Source organism: Poecilia reticulata, chromosome 13 (genome assembly GCF_904066995.2).
Source record: "Poecilia reticulata chromosome 13, P_reticulata-male-v2, whole genome shotgun sequence".
NCBI lineage: Eukaryota > Metazoa > Chordata > Actinopteri > Cyprinodontiformes > Poeciliidae > Poecilia > Poecilia reticulata.
Window position 1 is genome coordinate 3,407,649 of NC_088842.1, and position 18,008 is coordinate 3,425,656.

The 18,008-nt window shown below is 39.4% G+C and overlaps 1 protein-coding gene across 3 annotated transcripts in view; it reads left to right on the forward strand.

Moving 5' to 3' along the window:
• tpst1 (tyrosylprotein sulfotransferase 1) overlaps positions 1-17,769 on the forward strand; it is a 68,361-nt gene extending 50,592 nt beyond the window's left edge. Inside the window, exons 4-6 of one of the 3 annotated variants that reach the window (XM_008425225.3) lie at positions 14,677-14,727; positions 15,232-15,285; positions 17,290-17,769. In XM_008425225.3, coding sequence (XP_008423447.1) covers positions 14,677-14,727; positions 15,232-15,267 — 87 coding nt within the window. In that variant the 3' untranslated portion in view covers positions 15,268-15,285; positions 17,290-17,769. The remainder of the gene's footprint in view (positions 1-14,676; positions 14,728-15,231; positions 15,286-17,289) is intronic. The other 2 variants (XM_008425226.3, XM_008425227.3) reach the window with 2 other exon arrangements.
• The last annotated feature ends 239 nt before the right edge of the window (positions 17,770-18,008 follow it).

Consider the following 18,008-nt stretch of genomic DNA (forward strand, 5'->3'; position numbering starts at 1 on the left):
GCGTACACTGCAGTAGCTATTTTATTTCATTGAAATATCTTTATATTGGCGAATAAATAAAACAAGAACGTAGCAACACAGAGCATGCTCATTGCTCTTTGTTTTCATCTCCTGTCATGGTGGCAGACGTTGCAGCAGGAGGGAGGATGATAACAGTCATGGTGCTCCTCCTGCTTGGTTACTTCTTGCTTATTGGGCCTTGGTCAGTGTTCATAGTTGAGCGTTGTTAATTGCTATGTTTAATGGTGCAGACAATTATTATTTCTGACATTGGCAATATGGGCAACCGCACAGGGCTTTATTTTTTTAGGTATGGCAGGAGACCTCTGTGTATTGTGGCACAGAGATGAAAGCAAAACAGAATGAAGAAGAGTTTGAATTGTCACTGGTTAAATTTATTTCAGCTCTAAGTATTTCATATCTAGGTGTTTTTATGGGAAAGTGGATCCATCCATCCATCCATTTTCTTGCACCCTTTTTCCCTCAGTGGGGTCGGGAGGGTTGCTGGTGCCCATCTCCAGCCAACGTTTCGGGCGAGGGGCAAGGGGCGGGGTACACCCTGGACAGGTCGGGGAAAGTGGATCTTTCAGATCAATTTGAGAAGCAATTTTGATAGCTAAATTTAATGTTATTGTCATGTAGCACGGGGTGCTGGTTTTGATTTGGTCTTGGGTTCGGTGGTCTAGACTACAACTCTGCTACGTGGCTCCTTGGTTCCATGTCCTCCTCTGCCAGTTGGATTTTTCAAAATAAATGTGTGGCAAAAAAAGTGAAGTTCATGTTATGTTAGGACAGGAGACGAGATGTTTCCATCCCTGAAATGATGATGCATAGAATCACATATCTAAGTCTAAACTATGTTACAGAGTAAACACAATAAAAACATGCTTCATCTGTGGCTGTTCATTAAAATGATACATTATTGATGTATTGAAATTAAATGCGATCGATACACTTAATGATATTAGCGATTAGGTAATGCATTCAGCAAGTACTTTTACTTTTAATACTTAAGTATTTTTAAAAGCCAGTACTTTTTTACTTTTACTTAAGTAAAATGTTAATGTGGTACTTTGACTTTTACTTAAGTACATTTTTGTCTGTATTTGTACTTTTACTTAAGTAAATTTTTTGAGTACTTTCTCCACCACTGGTCCCTCGGGGGTTCCTGTGGGGGGTACTCCGGGAGTATGGGGTACCGGGCACTTTGATACGGGCTGTCAGGTCCCTGTATGACCGGTGTCAGAGTCTGGTCCGCATTGCCGGCAGTAAGTCGGGCTCGTTTCCGGTGAGAGTTGGACTCCGCCAAGGCTGCCCTTTGTCACCGATTCTGTTCATTACTTTTATGGACAGAATTTCTAGGCGCAGCCGAGGTGTTGAGGGGATCCGTTTTGGTGGCCTTAGGATCGCATCTCTGCTTTTTGCGGATGATGTGGTCCTGTTGGCTTCATCGGAACGTGATCTGCAGCTCTCACTGGAGCGGTTCGCAGCCGAGTGTGAAGCGGCCGGGATGAGGCTCAGTGCCTCCAAATCCGAGGCCATGGTCTTGAGCCGGAAAAGAGTGAACTGCTCCTCCAAGCCGCTCACCATGTGAAAACCTTCAGTTTGTTTGTCTCTTTTATTAGCAGGGGAGAGAAAGGTGTGAACAGGAATGGAGGGGGTGAAATCAACATCCTAGGTAGGATGTGAATTCCTACAGAGGGGAGACACAGAAACTAAATTAACACATAGATAGGTTTTACCGCTCAGGACTTTCCCAGGAAGATCTAAGTCACCTCAAACATGCTTGATTAAGGAAGATTTAATTCTGTCTCCCCAGTTTCAACAAATTTGAACACTAAACCTCTAAATAAAAACTAGTAACATAAAATTACAAATGTAAGAATGATAACAAACATAATAATTCTAACACTGATGATGTTGCTTTGAACAAATTGCTTTAATATTACTAACTAATGTCCAAGGCCCTCAGACATTAGTTAGCAATATGTCCATTTTCTCATTATCATCACTGCATTTAACACTTATGGGTCATTATGACGCATCTCATTCACTAATGTCAATTTGGTAGAATAACTTATTTTATCACACTGCGATAAACAGTTGTAGTACACTGACAACATGCTAGCCAGTGTTAAAACGGCAAGATCAAAGCTGGTAGTCATGGTAACCAGTGAGAATTGAAAGGCCGGCCTGGCTCTGTCTGCAGTCAGGTTCCACGTGCATCTGCTGTATTTACAGAGAATTTCTCTATACACAAAGCACCTCAGACGTAGAATACCTGTCAAGGATTGCTTTTTAACAAAAAATGTGCTGTTTGCTGAGTTAAAAAAGCAAAGTTAAAAAAAAAACACATTTCTTTAGCCTTTTGATTACTTGTTTGATCATGTGCTTTCCATTGTCAACTAAAGAGCAAGTCAAACTTTAAGCAGCTCAAACATTTAGCTGTTTAACAAGTGTCAAAATGTTATTTTTAAGTCTAAGATGCACAGAATACTAACAAGATAATATTCTAAGGCCTTATCTTACTTAGAGCTAAGGCCTTTTAGTAATAATTTTAGATGTAGAAAAAAACATCACATCAACATTGTCATTTATTCATACCTCTAGTCTGTTAAAAATGGGAACATGACAACTTGTTAAAATTGTATGAAGGAGTGTTTATGAAAACACTTTAAACTCATAAGAGTGAATGGTGCAGTCCATTACCACATAACGTTGTGTAAGACGTCTGGTTACATTCCCTGAGCTAAAGATGCTGGATAGATGCTGATCCAGAAGGTTAGGGAAGCATATTCTGTTTAGTGGAAGCTTTAACCAAGTGGTACTTGTGTTTCTCCTCTACAGATATTTTTGTATCATCCCTCCACGCCTCTCAACTCATCACATTATTACTTCTGCGGAGTAGCTGAGAATTTATTGATCCCAATATCCATTTCTCACCAGGGATCAGAACAACTCCAAAGTTGCTTCGAGCTATTGATTGTGGTTTCCAAAGTCAAGTGTGATGATTTTCAAGTAAATCAAAGCCTGAAGGAACTCTGCTAACCAGTAGCTTCTTTTGTACAAAGCTGATCATAAATACCTATTTACAAACTCATCTCAGAAGATGCAATTTTGCTTATTACTTCTTTGTTTTTATTTGCAATGTGCAAGATGGAAAGCGCAGAAAGCACCTCCACCACACTCCTTACATTTTGCTTGCCAGTCTTTCTACTCCAGTGGCAGATAGTTAGCAGTCCAGATGATCCCACGGTCTCATCTCAAATCTTGTCTGTCTCTTAAAAAAATAAACTCCCACCCCTCGGACTAAATCTCTTTATAACTCATCTGTTGGTCATCTTCACTAACCACTTACTCCACTTGTGAACTTGTGTCTACTGCAGCGTTTTTCTAGCAGTAGACACAAGTCTAGATGTGTCTACTGCTAGACACATCTAGCAGTAGACACTGCTAGATGACCTGAACCTGACCTGAAAAGGTCAGGTTTCTTTTCAGAAAGGTCAGAAACCTGACCTTTCTGAAAAGTAGTTCAGAAAGGTCAGGTTTCACACACTTGGCCCTTGTTTAGCCATGTCTCTTTCCTAGACAAAGCTAAAGGACCTACTGTTGCCATTAACTTTTTATTTTTCTTTAACTTAGAAAGTACACAGGATCTGTGCTTCTGTTTTTTGTGTGTATAATCCGTCTTCTCAAACTCCCAGTCAGATGGTTGTTCACACTGAGCCAGGTCTGGTTCTGCTGGAAGTTTCTTCCTGTTAAAACAGTGGTGGAGAAAGTACTCAAAAAATCTACTTAAGTAGAAGTACAAATACACAGACAAAAATGTACTCAAGTAAAAGTAAAACTACCACATTAACATTTATACTTAAGTAAAAGTAAAAAAGTAGTGGCTTTTAAAAATACTAAAGTATTAAAAGTAAAAGTACTTGCTGAATGGATTACCTAATCGCTAATATCATTAAGTTTACCGATCATATTTAATTTTAATACATTAGAAATGTGCCATTTTAATGATCAATGCAACAGATAAAGCATGTTTTTATTGTGTTTACTCTGTAACATAGTTTAGACTTAGATATGTGATTCTATGCATCATAATTTCAGGGATGGAAACATCTTGTCTCCTGTCCTAACATAACATGAACTTCACTTTTTTTGCCACTAGTGGCTTTTATTTATTAAGAAATCCAACCGAAAGGGGATGGAAAGAAGGTGGGTGGGAGAGGACAGGCAACCGAGGAACCAGTAGCAGAGTTGTAGTCAAGACCACCAACCCAAGACCAAGTCAAGACCAGCACCCCGTGCTACGTGACACACAAAAAAAAAACTTTTACCTATCAAAATTGCTTCTCAAATTGATCTGAAAGATCCACATTCCCATAAAAAAACTAGATATTAAATACTTAGAGCTGAAATAAATGTAATCAGTAAAGATCCGTCCAGAAGAATCGGATCGTTCCTGAATATCGTACCACTATATTGCACTTTGGTACCAGCGTTGTCCCATATATGCGACACCTCAGTCAACACCTCCACACAATAATTCAGCGCATGAGTGACAACTTTTTTTCATCGCAGATGCAACATGTGTCTCTGTACAGCTAGCTTTGCTAGCAACACGTCCACATAGCTTACCTTTCTTTAAGCTTTCCTTCCAAGTGACGCTAAAAGATGGACGAAGTCCCACCGTCTGTGAAAGCGAAGCGCCGCTGATTTTACATGTCGCCATATCTTATGATTTATGCAGCGCTATTATATGACATACATTAGATAGACACCTTCTCCCGCTCAGAGGAAACCACTGCGCATGTCTTGGAGCTCCGCGTGCGAGTAAAGGTGGAGGCGATGGGTGACAACAGACACGTAAGTCACGTAATTGATTGGATTTTACAGCGCCACCTTAAATCCTTCAACTTCACATTTTAACGGAAAAAAAGAGCAACGCGACTTCGATGTAACGAGTAACGAGACACTTTTGTAGTGAAGTAGAAAGTACAGATACTTACTGTAAAATGTAGTGGAGTAAAAGTAGAAAGTACCCATTATTAAATCTACTTAAGTAAAGTACAGATACATGAAAATTGTACTTAAGTACAGTAATGAAGTACTTGTACTTCGTTACTTCCCACCACTGCTGTTAAAAAAGTAGTTTTTCCTCTGAATGCAAGCATAATAAGACGGATTGCTGCAAAGTCAACAACCCAATGAAAGTGACCGTCCACAGTTAAGGCACAGAGATCCAGTTCCTTTCATACAAGATTAATAATATCCATACTGTAAGGTAGTGTAGGCACAAGGGTAAGGAGGTGAACAGAAAAATCAGCATCAGCCACAGGTTTCAGTTTTTCTGATGACTTTTATTCTTCCTTTAGACTGACATCTCGCTTAAGCTTCCAAAAACTCGCTTTTATAGCCAGTTGGCAATGCACATGTGCTTGACTGGACAAACCCACAATGAAACAGGTCAAACAAACAAAATCTAAACAGAGAAACAATAAAATTATTAATCTAATTTACAAACTCCAACATAATGAAATTGTCTGCATAATAAATCACATAGCAGTGTTGTAGTATTCGAGATCGGTCTTGGTCTCGAGATCGGTCTTGGTCTCAAGACCATTTTTTGATGATCCCGGTCTCGTCTCGGACTCGACCGCATTTGGCCTCGGTCTTGTCTCGGGCGCTGAGGACTCGGCATTTTATTTCAAGACTGGTCGAGACTGCAACTGTGAAAATATCGCTAAACATGCAGCATACTATCCAGTTTATTTGTTAACATCTTTGTTTTCAGGGGATGCAAAATACACCGATTAAAACACAGCCAATAATGTGACTTGCCAATTACGTGTTTATGTTCCCCCCCACCCTCACTTTCACTCGCACGCCGCGCTCCAAGACATGCACAGTGGTTTTCTCTCAGCGGCAGAAGATCTGTCTAATCCTCAGTAATAGAATAGCGCTGCATAAATCATAAGAAATCCGATGGCCACAGCTAACTCAGCAGCGCTTCGCTTTCACAGACGGTGGGGGCTACTTTTACCAACATATAACTTTTTTCATCACTTAGAAAAGTAGATCCGGCGTAAGCTCCGGCGACGTGATGTTAGCAAAGCTAGCTGTACAGAGACACATAAGCATTGTGATGAAAAAAAGTTGTCACTCACTGCTCTGAATTATTGTGCGGAGGTGTTGACTGACTTGTCGCACATATGAGACAACGCTGTGTCCAAAAGTCTGCAATGTAGTGATGCGACATTCAGGAGCTGTACGATTCTTCTGCACGGGTCTTTACTTATTAGATAGGCTCTCAGTGACACTCCACTCCAGTCCTATCAGATTACCATACGGTGTCAGAATAGCATACATCAAAGGTTCCCAAACTGTGGGGTGGCGCCCCTCGGTCTCTGTGATTCGGGGGGCGGAATTAGTGAATTAACTCCTTCAGTGTTGTTGCTGCTGTAGGAGTTCAGAGTAAAGAAGTAAAGAGTTATTGATTCTATTTTAACACCTCTAGATTTGATACGGAAACACTTTGTTTTAACACTAGATTTTAGCTACTCTTGTCTCGGTCTCGATCAGTGACGTGCGGTCAGGGGAGGAAGGTGAGGCAGAGCCTCACCTGTCATCATGGAAAAATAATATATAATATAAAATCATTTATAGTGCTATTTTCTTGCACTATAAAGTATCTATTTTTTACTTAGCCTAACCAATTCTGATTAGTTTTTCTTCAAAATCACTGGATTTTCGCATTTCCCATTAAAATGCTCAGAAGCGAAGCCGGTGAGGCAGCAGCGAGCTGAGCCTCACCGATTACGCAACCTTTCGCTAACTGCACTGGCTGCCACTCTATGGGAGCATGTTCGTCCTGTCTGTACGCCGGCAATAAAATGGCTAAGAAACATTTAATATATGGACTGATTTTCCATAATTTCGCTTATGTATATAATGTGCAGTGTTTTTTGTCACTAACTGTGTGTGTATTGTCTTTTGTGTGCTGAGGGGCAATCAGAAACGACAGAGAACAGACTTGAGGTGAGGCAGGCAGTTCTCTTGCCTCATAGCAGGGGGCGCTCATGATCCCAGATATTGTGACTGCACAACTGCACAGTGAGCTAGCCATGGAACTAGCCATACAGTAAATAAGTAAAGTACAGCGATATATTTGTTTTCTTCTCTCTTCCAACGTCAACATGAAAGACTACATTTCTACACTTAAACCGTTTTCTAAAGTGGATTTTCAATTGAAGAGGAGATAATAACTAAAGGAAGACCAAAACCGGAGATGAAAGTTTTGCTTCGAGACAGTTTGATGATTCTCAAACGGAGTAGAAAAGACATGCCGAGGATACACTTGGCTTTGGATGAACGGATATTTTTGTGCAGAATTAGGGGTGCATGGATTTCATTGATATGTAAAGGTAAGACGACAATAAGATGTTTTTGTTTAGTTTTTTAATTAAATGTGAGTTTTGTGGACTACAGTTAATGTTTAAATAATTCAGTAAAGTAGAAGCGGTAGCTAATCTACCACAGCAATTATTTATTAATAAAACATTAAGCCTAAAACGTCCTACAACAACAAACTAAATTGTTTTGTTCTGTGTGCAAAATTCTTGAATGTTTTTTGGTGTTAAATCTTAAAACATGAAGTTTCATTGTTGTCAGTTGCTATGGCAACGAGTCTGCGTAGCTTGGCGAATACAGATCACTTTGCTGTGGATCATAGCACGAAATTAATACCTACATTTCTAAGTTTCACTGAGTTAACGAGGCCATGGATGACACGTAAAAGATTAGTCTTTTTGCCCCCCAGCGTTGTATGCCTGCGCGAAATTTCCGTATTTCCAATAACATGCATGGTGTCTAAGTCATAAGCCTCACCAGCAATGATCAATTTGAGATCATTGCACGTCACTGGTCTCGATACACTCTGGTCTTGGTCTTGTCTTGGTCTTGGGTTAGGTGGTCTTGACCACAACACTTCCACATAGTACAAGATAACTCAAAAAGTTACTTTAAAGAAAAACAAACAAAGCAATACACAAAAAAAAACCCTCCAATTGGTAGAACCCTGCCAGGTCATCATCCAGTCATTTAAGCAGGAAATACTGGGCCGGCCTCTCCCATACTCCTGCCCTGCTGCAGATCACAGGGTCAAAGAATGGTGAGTAAAAAGGAAAACAAATGCCATAAATATACCTTGAAGCAAAGAAAACAAATTCAACCAATGGTCCAGAAGTAGTAGCTTTAATCTAAACATATAAATAGATGGAAACTGCAGCATAAGGCTAACACAAACAAACCCGGGATAGTAAGTGAAGCAAAGTTACAAAGTAATGTTTAAATTAAGCAATATAACCAACTATAGAAAGTAAGTGAATCAGAAATAAGAATAAGGGACAAGTGGTGAACACAAACTAAATCACTTTTGTCACACATACCAATAAGATGAAATCCTAAACACAAATAAGATTAATCAAAAGACTAATTTTGTCCTAGTTTAACACAAGAAAGTCTAATTGAGTTTACAATGTCAACTGGTCAAAAGTTATTCATGTAGGGAAGCCCAGTCAACTGCATCAAGTCATTGATTTTGCAGAAATCCCCTGTGCCTAACTCTTCAGAAATCAATGCATCCAATTTGTCAACAGCCATGCAGAAGCAGATGGGCGTAATATTACGGTGTTGACTCTCTTTCTGCAAACAAAATAATGCAATTTTTGTCATGTGAACTAGGGATCAATGAGAACTAGGGATGCTCCAAAAGTGATCGTCAATGAGGGCCAATCCCTGCCAACCGATACTGATCACCTGGATTGGCTGTTAATTTTTCTCTTTAAGAATAAATGCTATGTGATCTGGCAAAGTGGAACCATAAAAATTAGAGGTGTGCCGATCGATCAGCCACCGATCATAATCGGCCAATTTCCGTGAAAAAGTGTATGATCGGTGATCGCCGATCACGGTCTCTTGTTGCCGATCACACAAACCGATCGCCTGCATCTCATTTCGCAGCCTGCCTGTGCAGCTGGTCTCCTCTTTCCTTCACTCTGCGCAAACGCGCAGCAACAAATCCTAAGCGATGTGGAACTATAACGCACTGAGTGAATGGGGAAGTTTGCGTGTTGCGGCGGAAAATTGAAGCACGTGGGGTGAAGCACGTCAAATGCATCAACATGACCAATCTAATATGGCATAAAACAGTGTCATACTTGACGGAGTTTGACTATATCGAGACTCACTGCAGTGAAAAGACATATGGAGCGATCAGATAGCAGGTAAAGCAGCACACAGCTACAAACACTCACCCGGATTTTTAGCATGATGGTCAGAAAGCTAAACAAATAACCCGCAAAATTATTTAAGTCTTCGAGCTGCGGTGTAAGACGCTGTTCTGCTCTCGCTACAGGTAGTAATATTTCACAGACGGAGCGCCGCTTCTGCTCCACCTGGTAGTGACTCTCACACCAAACCTCTGCTTAAAGCTGCAGCATCTAACTTAAAAAAATAAATTTTACATACGTATGAAAACTTTCGCTGTCCTAACATGAGACAGATAATCTCGGAAAAAATAATCGATCTCCTCCCTGTTCTGCATAATTACTCCGCCCTGTCAGAAACAGCCACTCAGAACTAGCAGTAATCAGCTAGCCGCCATGCTATCAAGAAGTTTTCATTCAGTAACTCAGGATTGTTTATTGTAATGGAACTTGTATTTGCCTTTGAATGTTAAGTTTTATACTTGAATTTTTTGGCAATGTTGAGAGGTTTTATTGTGACTCTTTGCATTATTTAGCCTCTTCAGAGCCTTCATATGTTTTCAGTCAGTTATAAAACCTGATCGGCACATCTCTAATAAAAATCATCTAATTTAGACAAAATGTATTTTGAAACACCTCTGCCCCTAAACAACATGAGTCAAATAATCAGTTAGCTGTTTTGATTTAGTAACTTATTTCAATGTAACCTGCATTTGACTTTGAATGTTTCCTTTTTTACTTGACAATATTTGTTATAGGCAGGTTGTGAGATTTATTTGACTACAAATAAAATTTAGGAAAATATTTAAAATTTATTTAAATATTCTATTACTGATATCAGGTTTTTCAGTTGTCCTTTTGCCTGAACACTTGCTGCATTGTGCTTGCAAGATTTTTGTATGTTTTGTCTAAATTAGGGTGATTTTATAGCTCCTTTTTGTCAGATAATATAGCCAGAAGCATTTATACCAAAATAAAAAAATTAACAGCCAGTCCAGAAGATCGGTATCTGTGATCGGCAGTGATCGGCCCTCATGAGTGATCAGTATTGACTGCAAAAAAATCTGATTGGAGCATCCCTAATCAAAATCAAATGAGTTCATGGTGCATTTTTAAAATTTTCGATTTTTGAAACCAGGATCAAGACAAACATACAAAAATCATCAATGTATGGTATTTTTTGGAAGTTTTGATTGTCACTTTAAAAAATATGGATCCTTTAGCATAATTATATTTAAGTCTAGCTGAACTTCTTTCTCCCTCCTGTTTCTAACTGAAATCAGAACAGTTAAACTGTGTTCACTGTGCTTTTAAAATAAAAACAGTTTGTTTAATGTCTCCTCTCCAAGTTCCCTCCCACAGAGGAAGATGGAAGCAGACCAGTGTGTATCTGGTTGTAAGTCAACTCTGGCAGCTTCTCCAATGCACTGGGCTGTTGGCACGCTTTACCTCCTGAGTCTGAAGCTGAGTCTCCGGGCAGTGCTAAGGCTGAAGCTTTAGCTTATACTTGTACCATGTGAATGTTCTGGTCCACACAGCTAAGAGATTTAGGATCATTTTGAAATACTTAAGTCAGCAATTTCAGTTCAGTAGTACTTGCTCTTGGATTTCCTTTTTCACTGAAAAGCCTTGAGAAAAACGGCCATGTTGGGGGAGAAAATTGTTCCCAAAACTCTGTTGTTTTTATGTATTGTTCAGGCTGACAGTAGAGATGCACTGATCCGATGTTAGAATCTGTATTGTCCCAATATTGGAAAAAAATTCTAGATCGGGTATCAGGAACAATGTTCCTGTCACTGCGTGATCTGGTCTGAAAGCACGATTCGTACCTTTGGTTCATTTGTCCATACGCTGAAGAAATACTTTTGGATTATTCTTAAAATGTACATCAAGAAAGTGTAACATATTTATTTACATTAATTAAAATACTACTTTTTATAAGATTAGCTATTTTCCTAGATAGCTTTATAATTATCTGTAGCACTTTATTTGAAGGTGTGTGAATAATACTCACATGACACTGTCGTAAACAAAACACCTGTTATAAACATGAAGGAGTCTTCATGAATATTTATGACTGCTGTCATTAATTGTCATTCGGTAAATGACACTTTTAATACAAAGTTGACATTGTTTAAAATGTATTTGTAAAGACAACATTAACCAAGACAATATTTTTTGTTTGGTTGTTTTTTTATCTTGGGGTAATTTATGTCAGGAACACATAATCAGAATTATTGAGAAACCAACAAAATAAAGTGTTGGTGTGATTCCCTGGTATGGCTTTAGAAAAATGACTGGTTTGAAAAAGAAAAAAAAAAGTGCCAGGCTGGAGGAACTTATATCTGCAGGAATGTTATTCAGTCTTTCTGAGTGGGTTGCAGAAGTTCTATTGTTTTCAGAACACCATTGTGATACGTAACATGCCACCAGCATCAGCTTGTTTTCTGTCCATCACTACAAGAAACCATATATTAACACCTAGGCCTGTCACGATAACAAATTTTGCTGGACAATTAATTGTCTAAAAAATTATTGCGATAAATGATAATATTGTTTCAAGACTTTTTGACACTGATTTAATGGAAATTGCGTAATAATGCATGCGATTTCCTGCCATACATAGATGCACTTTATTTTCAAAAGAACTAATAAACTAAATAAACAAAACAACCAAAAACAAAAATAAAATGGATTCTCAGTCTCCATAAACAAAAATCGTACTTGAATAAAAACAACATAAAGCCAAAGTGGAAATAAATACCATATTCAACCAAAAGAGTGCAGATTATGAAGTCTGTATACTATTGCCCTTCAGTAATCACTACATTTAAATAAAGAAGATGGGCACATCAGACTACCTAATGCAATAGTTCATACTACACCATTTTTTGGCCCTATTTTCAATCTTAGATCATTGGTTGATCTAACCGATCATCCTGCAGTGTGTGGTGTGTTACGGTAGATCTTTGTGGCCGCTCCGATCTAAATCAGGGATTTTCCCCGACCGAGATCGTTAACGTTGAATGTGACAGGTAGCCAATCAGAAAGCACGGATTCTCCTCTGTGCTTTCTGAGGGGAAATTACGGAGGGGAATCCCAAACAGCTGACACGGCTCAACCCGAAGTCCAGCGGACATTGGAGATGATATGTGGAAACAACATAAATATTTATTCAACATTTCGTGCAAAAAAAAGGGAAAAAAATGACAAGGGGAGTAGTTGGAGCCAAATTGTTACCTCAATTGATAAACCCTGTAAGTTTTCAGCTGTTCTTCATTAACGTGACATAAATAGGTTATAATAATTTTCATTCAGTCAGGACTTTACAATGACACTAGCCACATGCATTCTAGTAAAGCATTGATTAATGGCTGATTTTAAAATTAGTTAACTGGACTTGCAGCCATTATTTTGTGCCCATGTGGCTGGACACCACACGGCACAATGAACCCGATCGAACCGTTATACCTAGGATTTCTGTCGGCTAATGTGTGGTCTCTGAGGTTTTTAAAATGGGCCGACAACTCGTGTAGTGTGCGCTGGACATTAGACTAAGGAAATGAGGAAGGGAGGGTCAGTGGAGAGCACCAGAGTTTAGCCTTTTTTCATTCAGTGTCATCAACAGAAAGAATAAAAGGCAGGAAGAGACGATAAAGCCTATAATTAAAATGAGGTCGATAGGTTTAATTTTTCGTGCGATTAATTGATTTATCGTTTATCGCGTCAGGCCTATTATCACCTTATGAATATTCCTCTTTCAGAACCATTTATAGTCCATCTCTCAGTAGTAATGGATCCGGAGGTCACAGCCTGCAGGAAAAAGGAAACCTGGCTTTATGTTGCAGGATCCCATGAAGCAGACGTGACAGCAGGTCTTTGATCTGCATCTTTGGTTCTGGAGAATTCTTCTGAACCCAAACTGATCCAGTGCTTCATTAGACCTGGTGCACTAGTCATTTGTGTGTGTGTGTGTGTGTGTGCGTGTGTGTGTGCGTGCGTGCGTGCCTGTGTGTGTGTTTGCGCAGGCGTGTGTGCGTGTGTGTGTGTGTTGCGCCAGGAGTACAATTGAACACTGACTCATACCGTACAATAATAATAATTGAAAATGGACCTACAGTGCAATCACACACGAAGGATTGAGCCGGTCTTCAGTCATTATGCCCACTACTGAGACTCACTGATTAAACCTTCCCCACAAAACTAAATCAGTGGCTAATCCTCCTGCGTACTGTGTTGCTGGCTTGGGTCTTGGCCTGGAAGTGCCCAGAAGTGGAACAGAATCAGATTCTCAAGATCCAGGGAGGAGAAATGAGAACATGTTTCTGATTTTTTATTTTTTATTTTTTTTCCTGGGGGCCATTTTTCATCTGCAGGCCAGACTGTTCTGAGCCAGCCCAGAGCTGCTGCTGGGAACTACAGAGCTCTCAGACATACACTCACACGCACACACATGCACACGCATACTAAACCTGTTCCATGATAGTGCTTTTTCCTTGTATTAAAAAGTGCAGTTTGTTTTAATCATTTTCATTGCTTTTTCTCTCTTAGAAGTTAGGCTTCAGAAAGATGTGCTGAAGTCCTGTAGAAGTGTAGAACTAGTAAAGGCCAGCATACTGATGGACAGCATGTAAAATACTCCTTTGTTGAGAAAACTCAGTTACTTCAGGTAGCTTTATGAATCTATATTATAAGAACATCTTATTGTATAGATTCTTTAAATTGAATTCGGTCATGTCCTGTTTTGAGGACATAACCGTACTGAATAATTTTGTCACAGAACTTGCTAACAAGACAAAGTGCTTTTCATTTTGCTTTTTCCCCTTGTCTGTTTTCATCTGGGTTAGAATCACTTTTTCCCCTTTTTTCCTATTAGTTTTAGATACATGGGAGATAGTGGTCCATGTTGTCTCCAAACTGTTTCAGAAATTATTTAAAACGGCAGTATAAGTTGCTGCTTTTACTGATGCAGGTTCTAGAAATCTCTTAACCTGACGTGACTTCTCTATAACATTATTTGCCTTTCAGTTCCAGTCTCCAGGTTCTCTTTTACTCACTAGCTTCTGTTCATCCATTCGACAACTGCTCACTTCCTGTGTCCATCTGTTATTGTGGTGTGTGAAGAAAAGCTCAACTCTTGTTTGTTGTAGAATGGGAGAAAACAAGGTTTTCTTCTCCAGGAGGATTATAGGGACGTCCTGTGGGATGTGGACTGTCTCTATCTCGTCGATCCCAGATTCCTTGTTTCTTTTAAGCCTCTTTTTGCTCCAGAGCCATTGTGGAAGTTAGCACAGGATAAACAACCCACTCAATATGTTACTGTTTTCTGTGGAGTCTCATTACATATCACTAGTCAAATTCAGAGTTGATTGTCCAGTGAAGTTCTAAAGCCAGCCCTTTGTTTTTCCAGGTCTATAAAGGTGAATTTCAGCTCCCAGATTTCCTAAAAGAGCAATCACAGGTACAGTAACACCCCTGCCTGTTGCTGAGCTATTTCTCTCTTTGGTTGTTGTTATTTCTTGTCACAGATTCATCTTTTTTTTATTGTCAGAACCTAATTTTAGTTAGACCATGTGGCTGTTAGACCATGTGGCTGTGTGGAAGATCAGTTTTAATGTTTCCATCTGCTTCCAGTTATTCAGCTCTCCACTGTGTCACCGTCTGATGTATCCTGTTGTTCATTTGTGGTGTCAACTCCATGACTGCTTCATGTTCTCAGTGTTAAGCTTAGGATTTATTTACCTCTTGTGTTATATTATATTTTAGAACTTGTCTAACCCCTGCTGGGGGTTTAGGTGTTTTGTTTCGAACTGCCTTTTTTGCTTGGTTGGTTGTTTGCAACTCAACAGTTTAAATGTGTCTGAATGTGGTGACTGTGGTGTTGCAGCATGCTGCTGGTTGCATCTCCCCCACTGACAGCAGGGCTGGCGCTTGAAGCTGAGCAGCTCTTTGTTCTTCTACACAGATGCAGAAGTCTGCAGAGAGACCCAACCCCAGTTAGAAGCAGAGGAGCACATAGGTACAGTTTCACAGCTACCAATATGATCCTAATGATGAAAAATCCTGCAATGTTTGCAAACACAGATCTGACTTTTCACACACTGTAACGTCTTTTCTTCAAAGTTATTAAAAAAATATTCTTAAGAATATGTTGTCTTATACTGATGACATCATCGTCTGGAGCTCAAAGAGTTTTGTTTATTGCTTATTTGTAAATTCATTAAGAATTATTTTAAAGTAATATACGCCTTGTCATAACCACAAGCAGCAATGAATGTGTTAATTTTTTTAAATGAAAACTTGTCTTTTCACTAAATACATTATATGGTTATATGTCTGAACACAGTCGAGAGTTTTATTGATGATTGACTGTTTGCATTCTTGACCTGTGACTGAATTTCAAGAATATGGTTAAAAAGAACAGCATATTAATCTCATTGGTCGTCAAGTGCAACATGCTTCATATTTTCCAAAGTCTCTCTCTGATTGGCTGATCAGTTCTCATGATTATTGCTTCTCTGAAACTGATGACTTCCAAGACAGCTGAGTTCTGAGCATTCCCATCAACAGGATGCTCCTATTGCTGGCAGCTTTTCATTAAAGCTGCAATAAGTTCTTAAAACTGTCACTATGTTGTGACAGTGTAATATGAGACACATCATCTCTGAGAAGTGATCTGACATGTCAATCTATACAGCTTACAATGTTTCAGTGTTTCTTACAACAGTAAACTATAAGGAACAACTTACTGTTAGAGTAAGTTACTGTTACAGGAAAACTGTTTATCGATGGCCATGCAACCTACCCTTGGCATTCACTACAGGCTATGCTAGCTGCAGCTTAGCAGAGAGCAAGGGGAAGCAGGGGAGAGAGAATGAGCAGTGCAACACTAGATTTTGATTGACAGCACTAAACCCTGCTCCTTGCTGTGCAACATGTGATTGGTTGTTTCTAGTTAGCACTGGGAGAAGGTGGAAGAGCTCCATCTTTTTCTCAAAATTTTCTGCCTCAACAAATATGTAAAAAAAAAAAATTATAAAAGTACTGCACATACTGTACACATACTGCAGCTCTAAAGGGGCAGTATTGTGTGAAATAAACCTTTTTGAGCTTAGTATCATGCCATAATGTTATTGTTTCATTAAAAAACATAACTGGAGTGTTGCTTTGATTCTTTCATGCATGTTTGAGAAATCCTTTAATCTCCATGGCAACCACTCAAGAACAGTTGCTCTCACAAAGTACCTCCTATTTTCACAAAGCTCCACTTGGAACTTCAGCCTCTAACCAAGCTTCTGCCTCACAGAGCAACCTGCCCCCACGCAGCTCCTCCAGACTAGTGCCAGCAGCAGTTAGCAAACACCTGGCTGAACTATGAGTCTACTTCTCAGTCCAACGCTCCTAAGGACTGTTGTAAATAGGACAATGAGAAGCTTGTTTCTGTTGATGCACTGAAGGCCGAGTGTCTGACAGAACAGGAGCTTCGGAAAGGGACGGAGGCCAGTTTTAAGGTGTCAAAATAAAGTCATATTTCTTTTAAGTCATATTTGATCAATTTTTATACATTATAACAAGTGAAGATAAGTTAATTGATTGTGCTGTAAAATGCCATTGTGCCTGGAAAATACATAATGCCACCCCTACAAGTCTTAGTCCAATATTTAATCAGTGGACAACTCCAAACACCTGCTCTATTTGTTCTGGACTGATCTGTCTGCAAAGAGCCTGATTGCATTTAACGTGGAGATTTCACTGAACTCCTCTTAGTCTAGTCAGCAGCGCCCTCTGCTGGGCAGACAGTAAAAATAACCTTTAGAATTTCAAATTATACGTATCGGTCAGAAAGCAACTCAGAATAATGATCACTGACAGATGAGTTCAGCTGAGTAACCCTCAGCAGTTTACATACACAGAAAGACTCCTACAGCTCCTACGGGTCTGTGTTTCTCTGATTTTTATTGGTGGAATAAAATAGAGTTTTGCCAAACTCTCCATCTCACTCTGTTCCTGCGTTTCTGTCCAGAACTGGGTGGACTCAGGCTAAAAGTCGCCTCTCCATCTGCGTTGGACGTTGGCACATCCAAGCGGTCTCGTCTGGTTCCTCTTCCTGTGGGCAGCTCTCCCTCCTCTGCTTCAGGCGGACCTTTGGCCTTCAGTGTTGTACCTTAACATGAGAAGATGTGCCACTTCTCAGCACCATGGAATGTCTGCTGATTGTTATTTTGTGTCACATCACACTCATTAAGTTTGTAGGAACGACCTCTGGATGTTTAGAGAAAAAACTGTGATTCTGTTGTAAGAAACTCCAGTGATCTAAAATCAAACCAGTATATATATGAATGGAGTGATTCGCTTTCAGAAGCTGCAATACTTATTTTAATGTTTCATTTTTGTTTCAATGCCTTTTTATTGTGCAATGCCATAGGGTACTGTTTATTTTAATGTATCGGAAGTGATAAATGATGCTTTTAAAATAAACGTCTGTCTGTTGATGCTTTTCTTATATTGAAGATGTCATCAATCTTTTCACTTGGATGTGAAATATGCAGGAATATATGTGATTTGATTGATAAATTTAAGCACAAAACTGTTCTCTTGACAGTGATATTTATGTGGCCACAGAGATACTTATGGAGGGCTGGATCTTGTCCCCATGCCTTTAGTTTGACTCATGTGTCCTACTCCTTTGGGTTTGTGTTCATATTTTCGTAGTGAGCTTACATGGCTGGTCAGAGAGCGCAA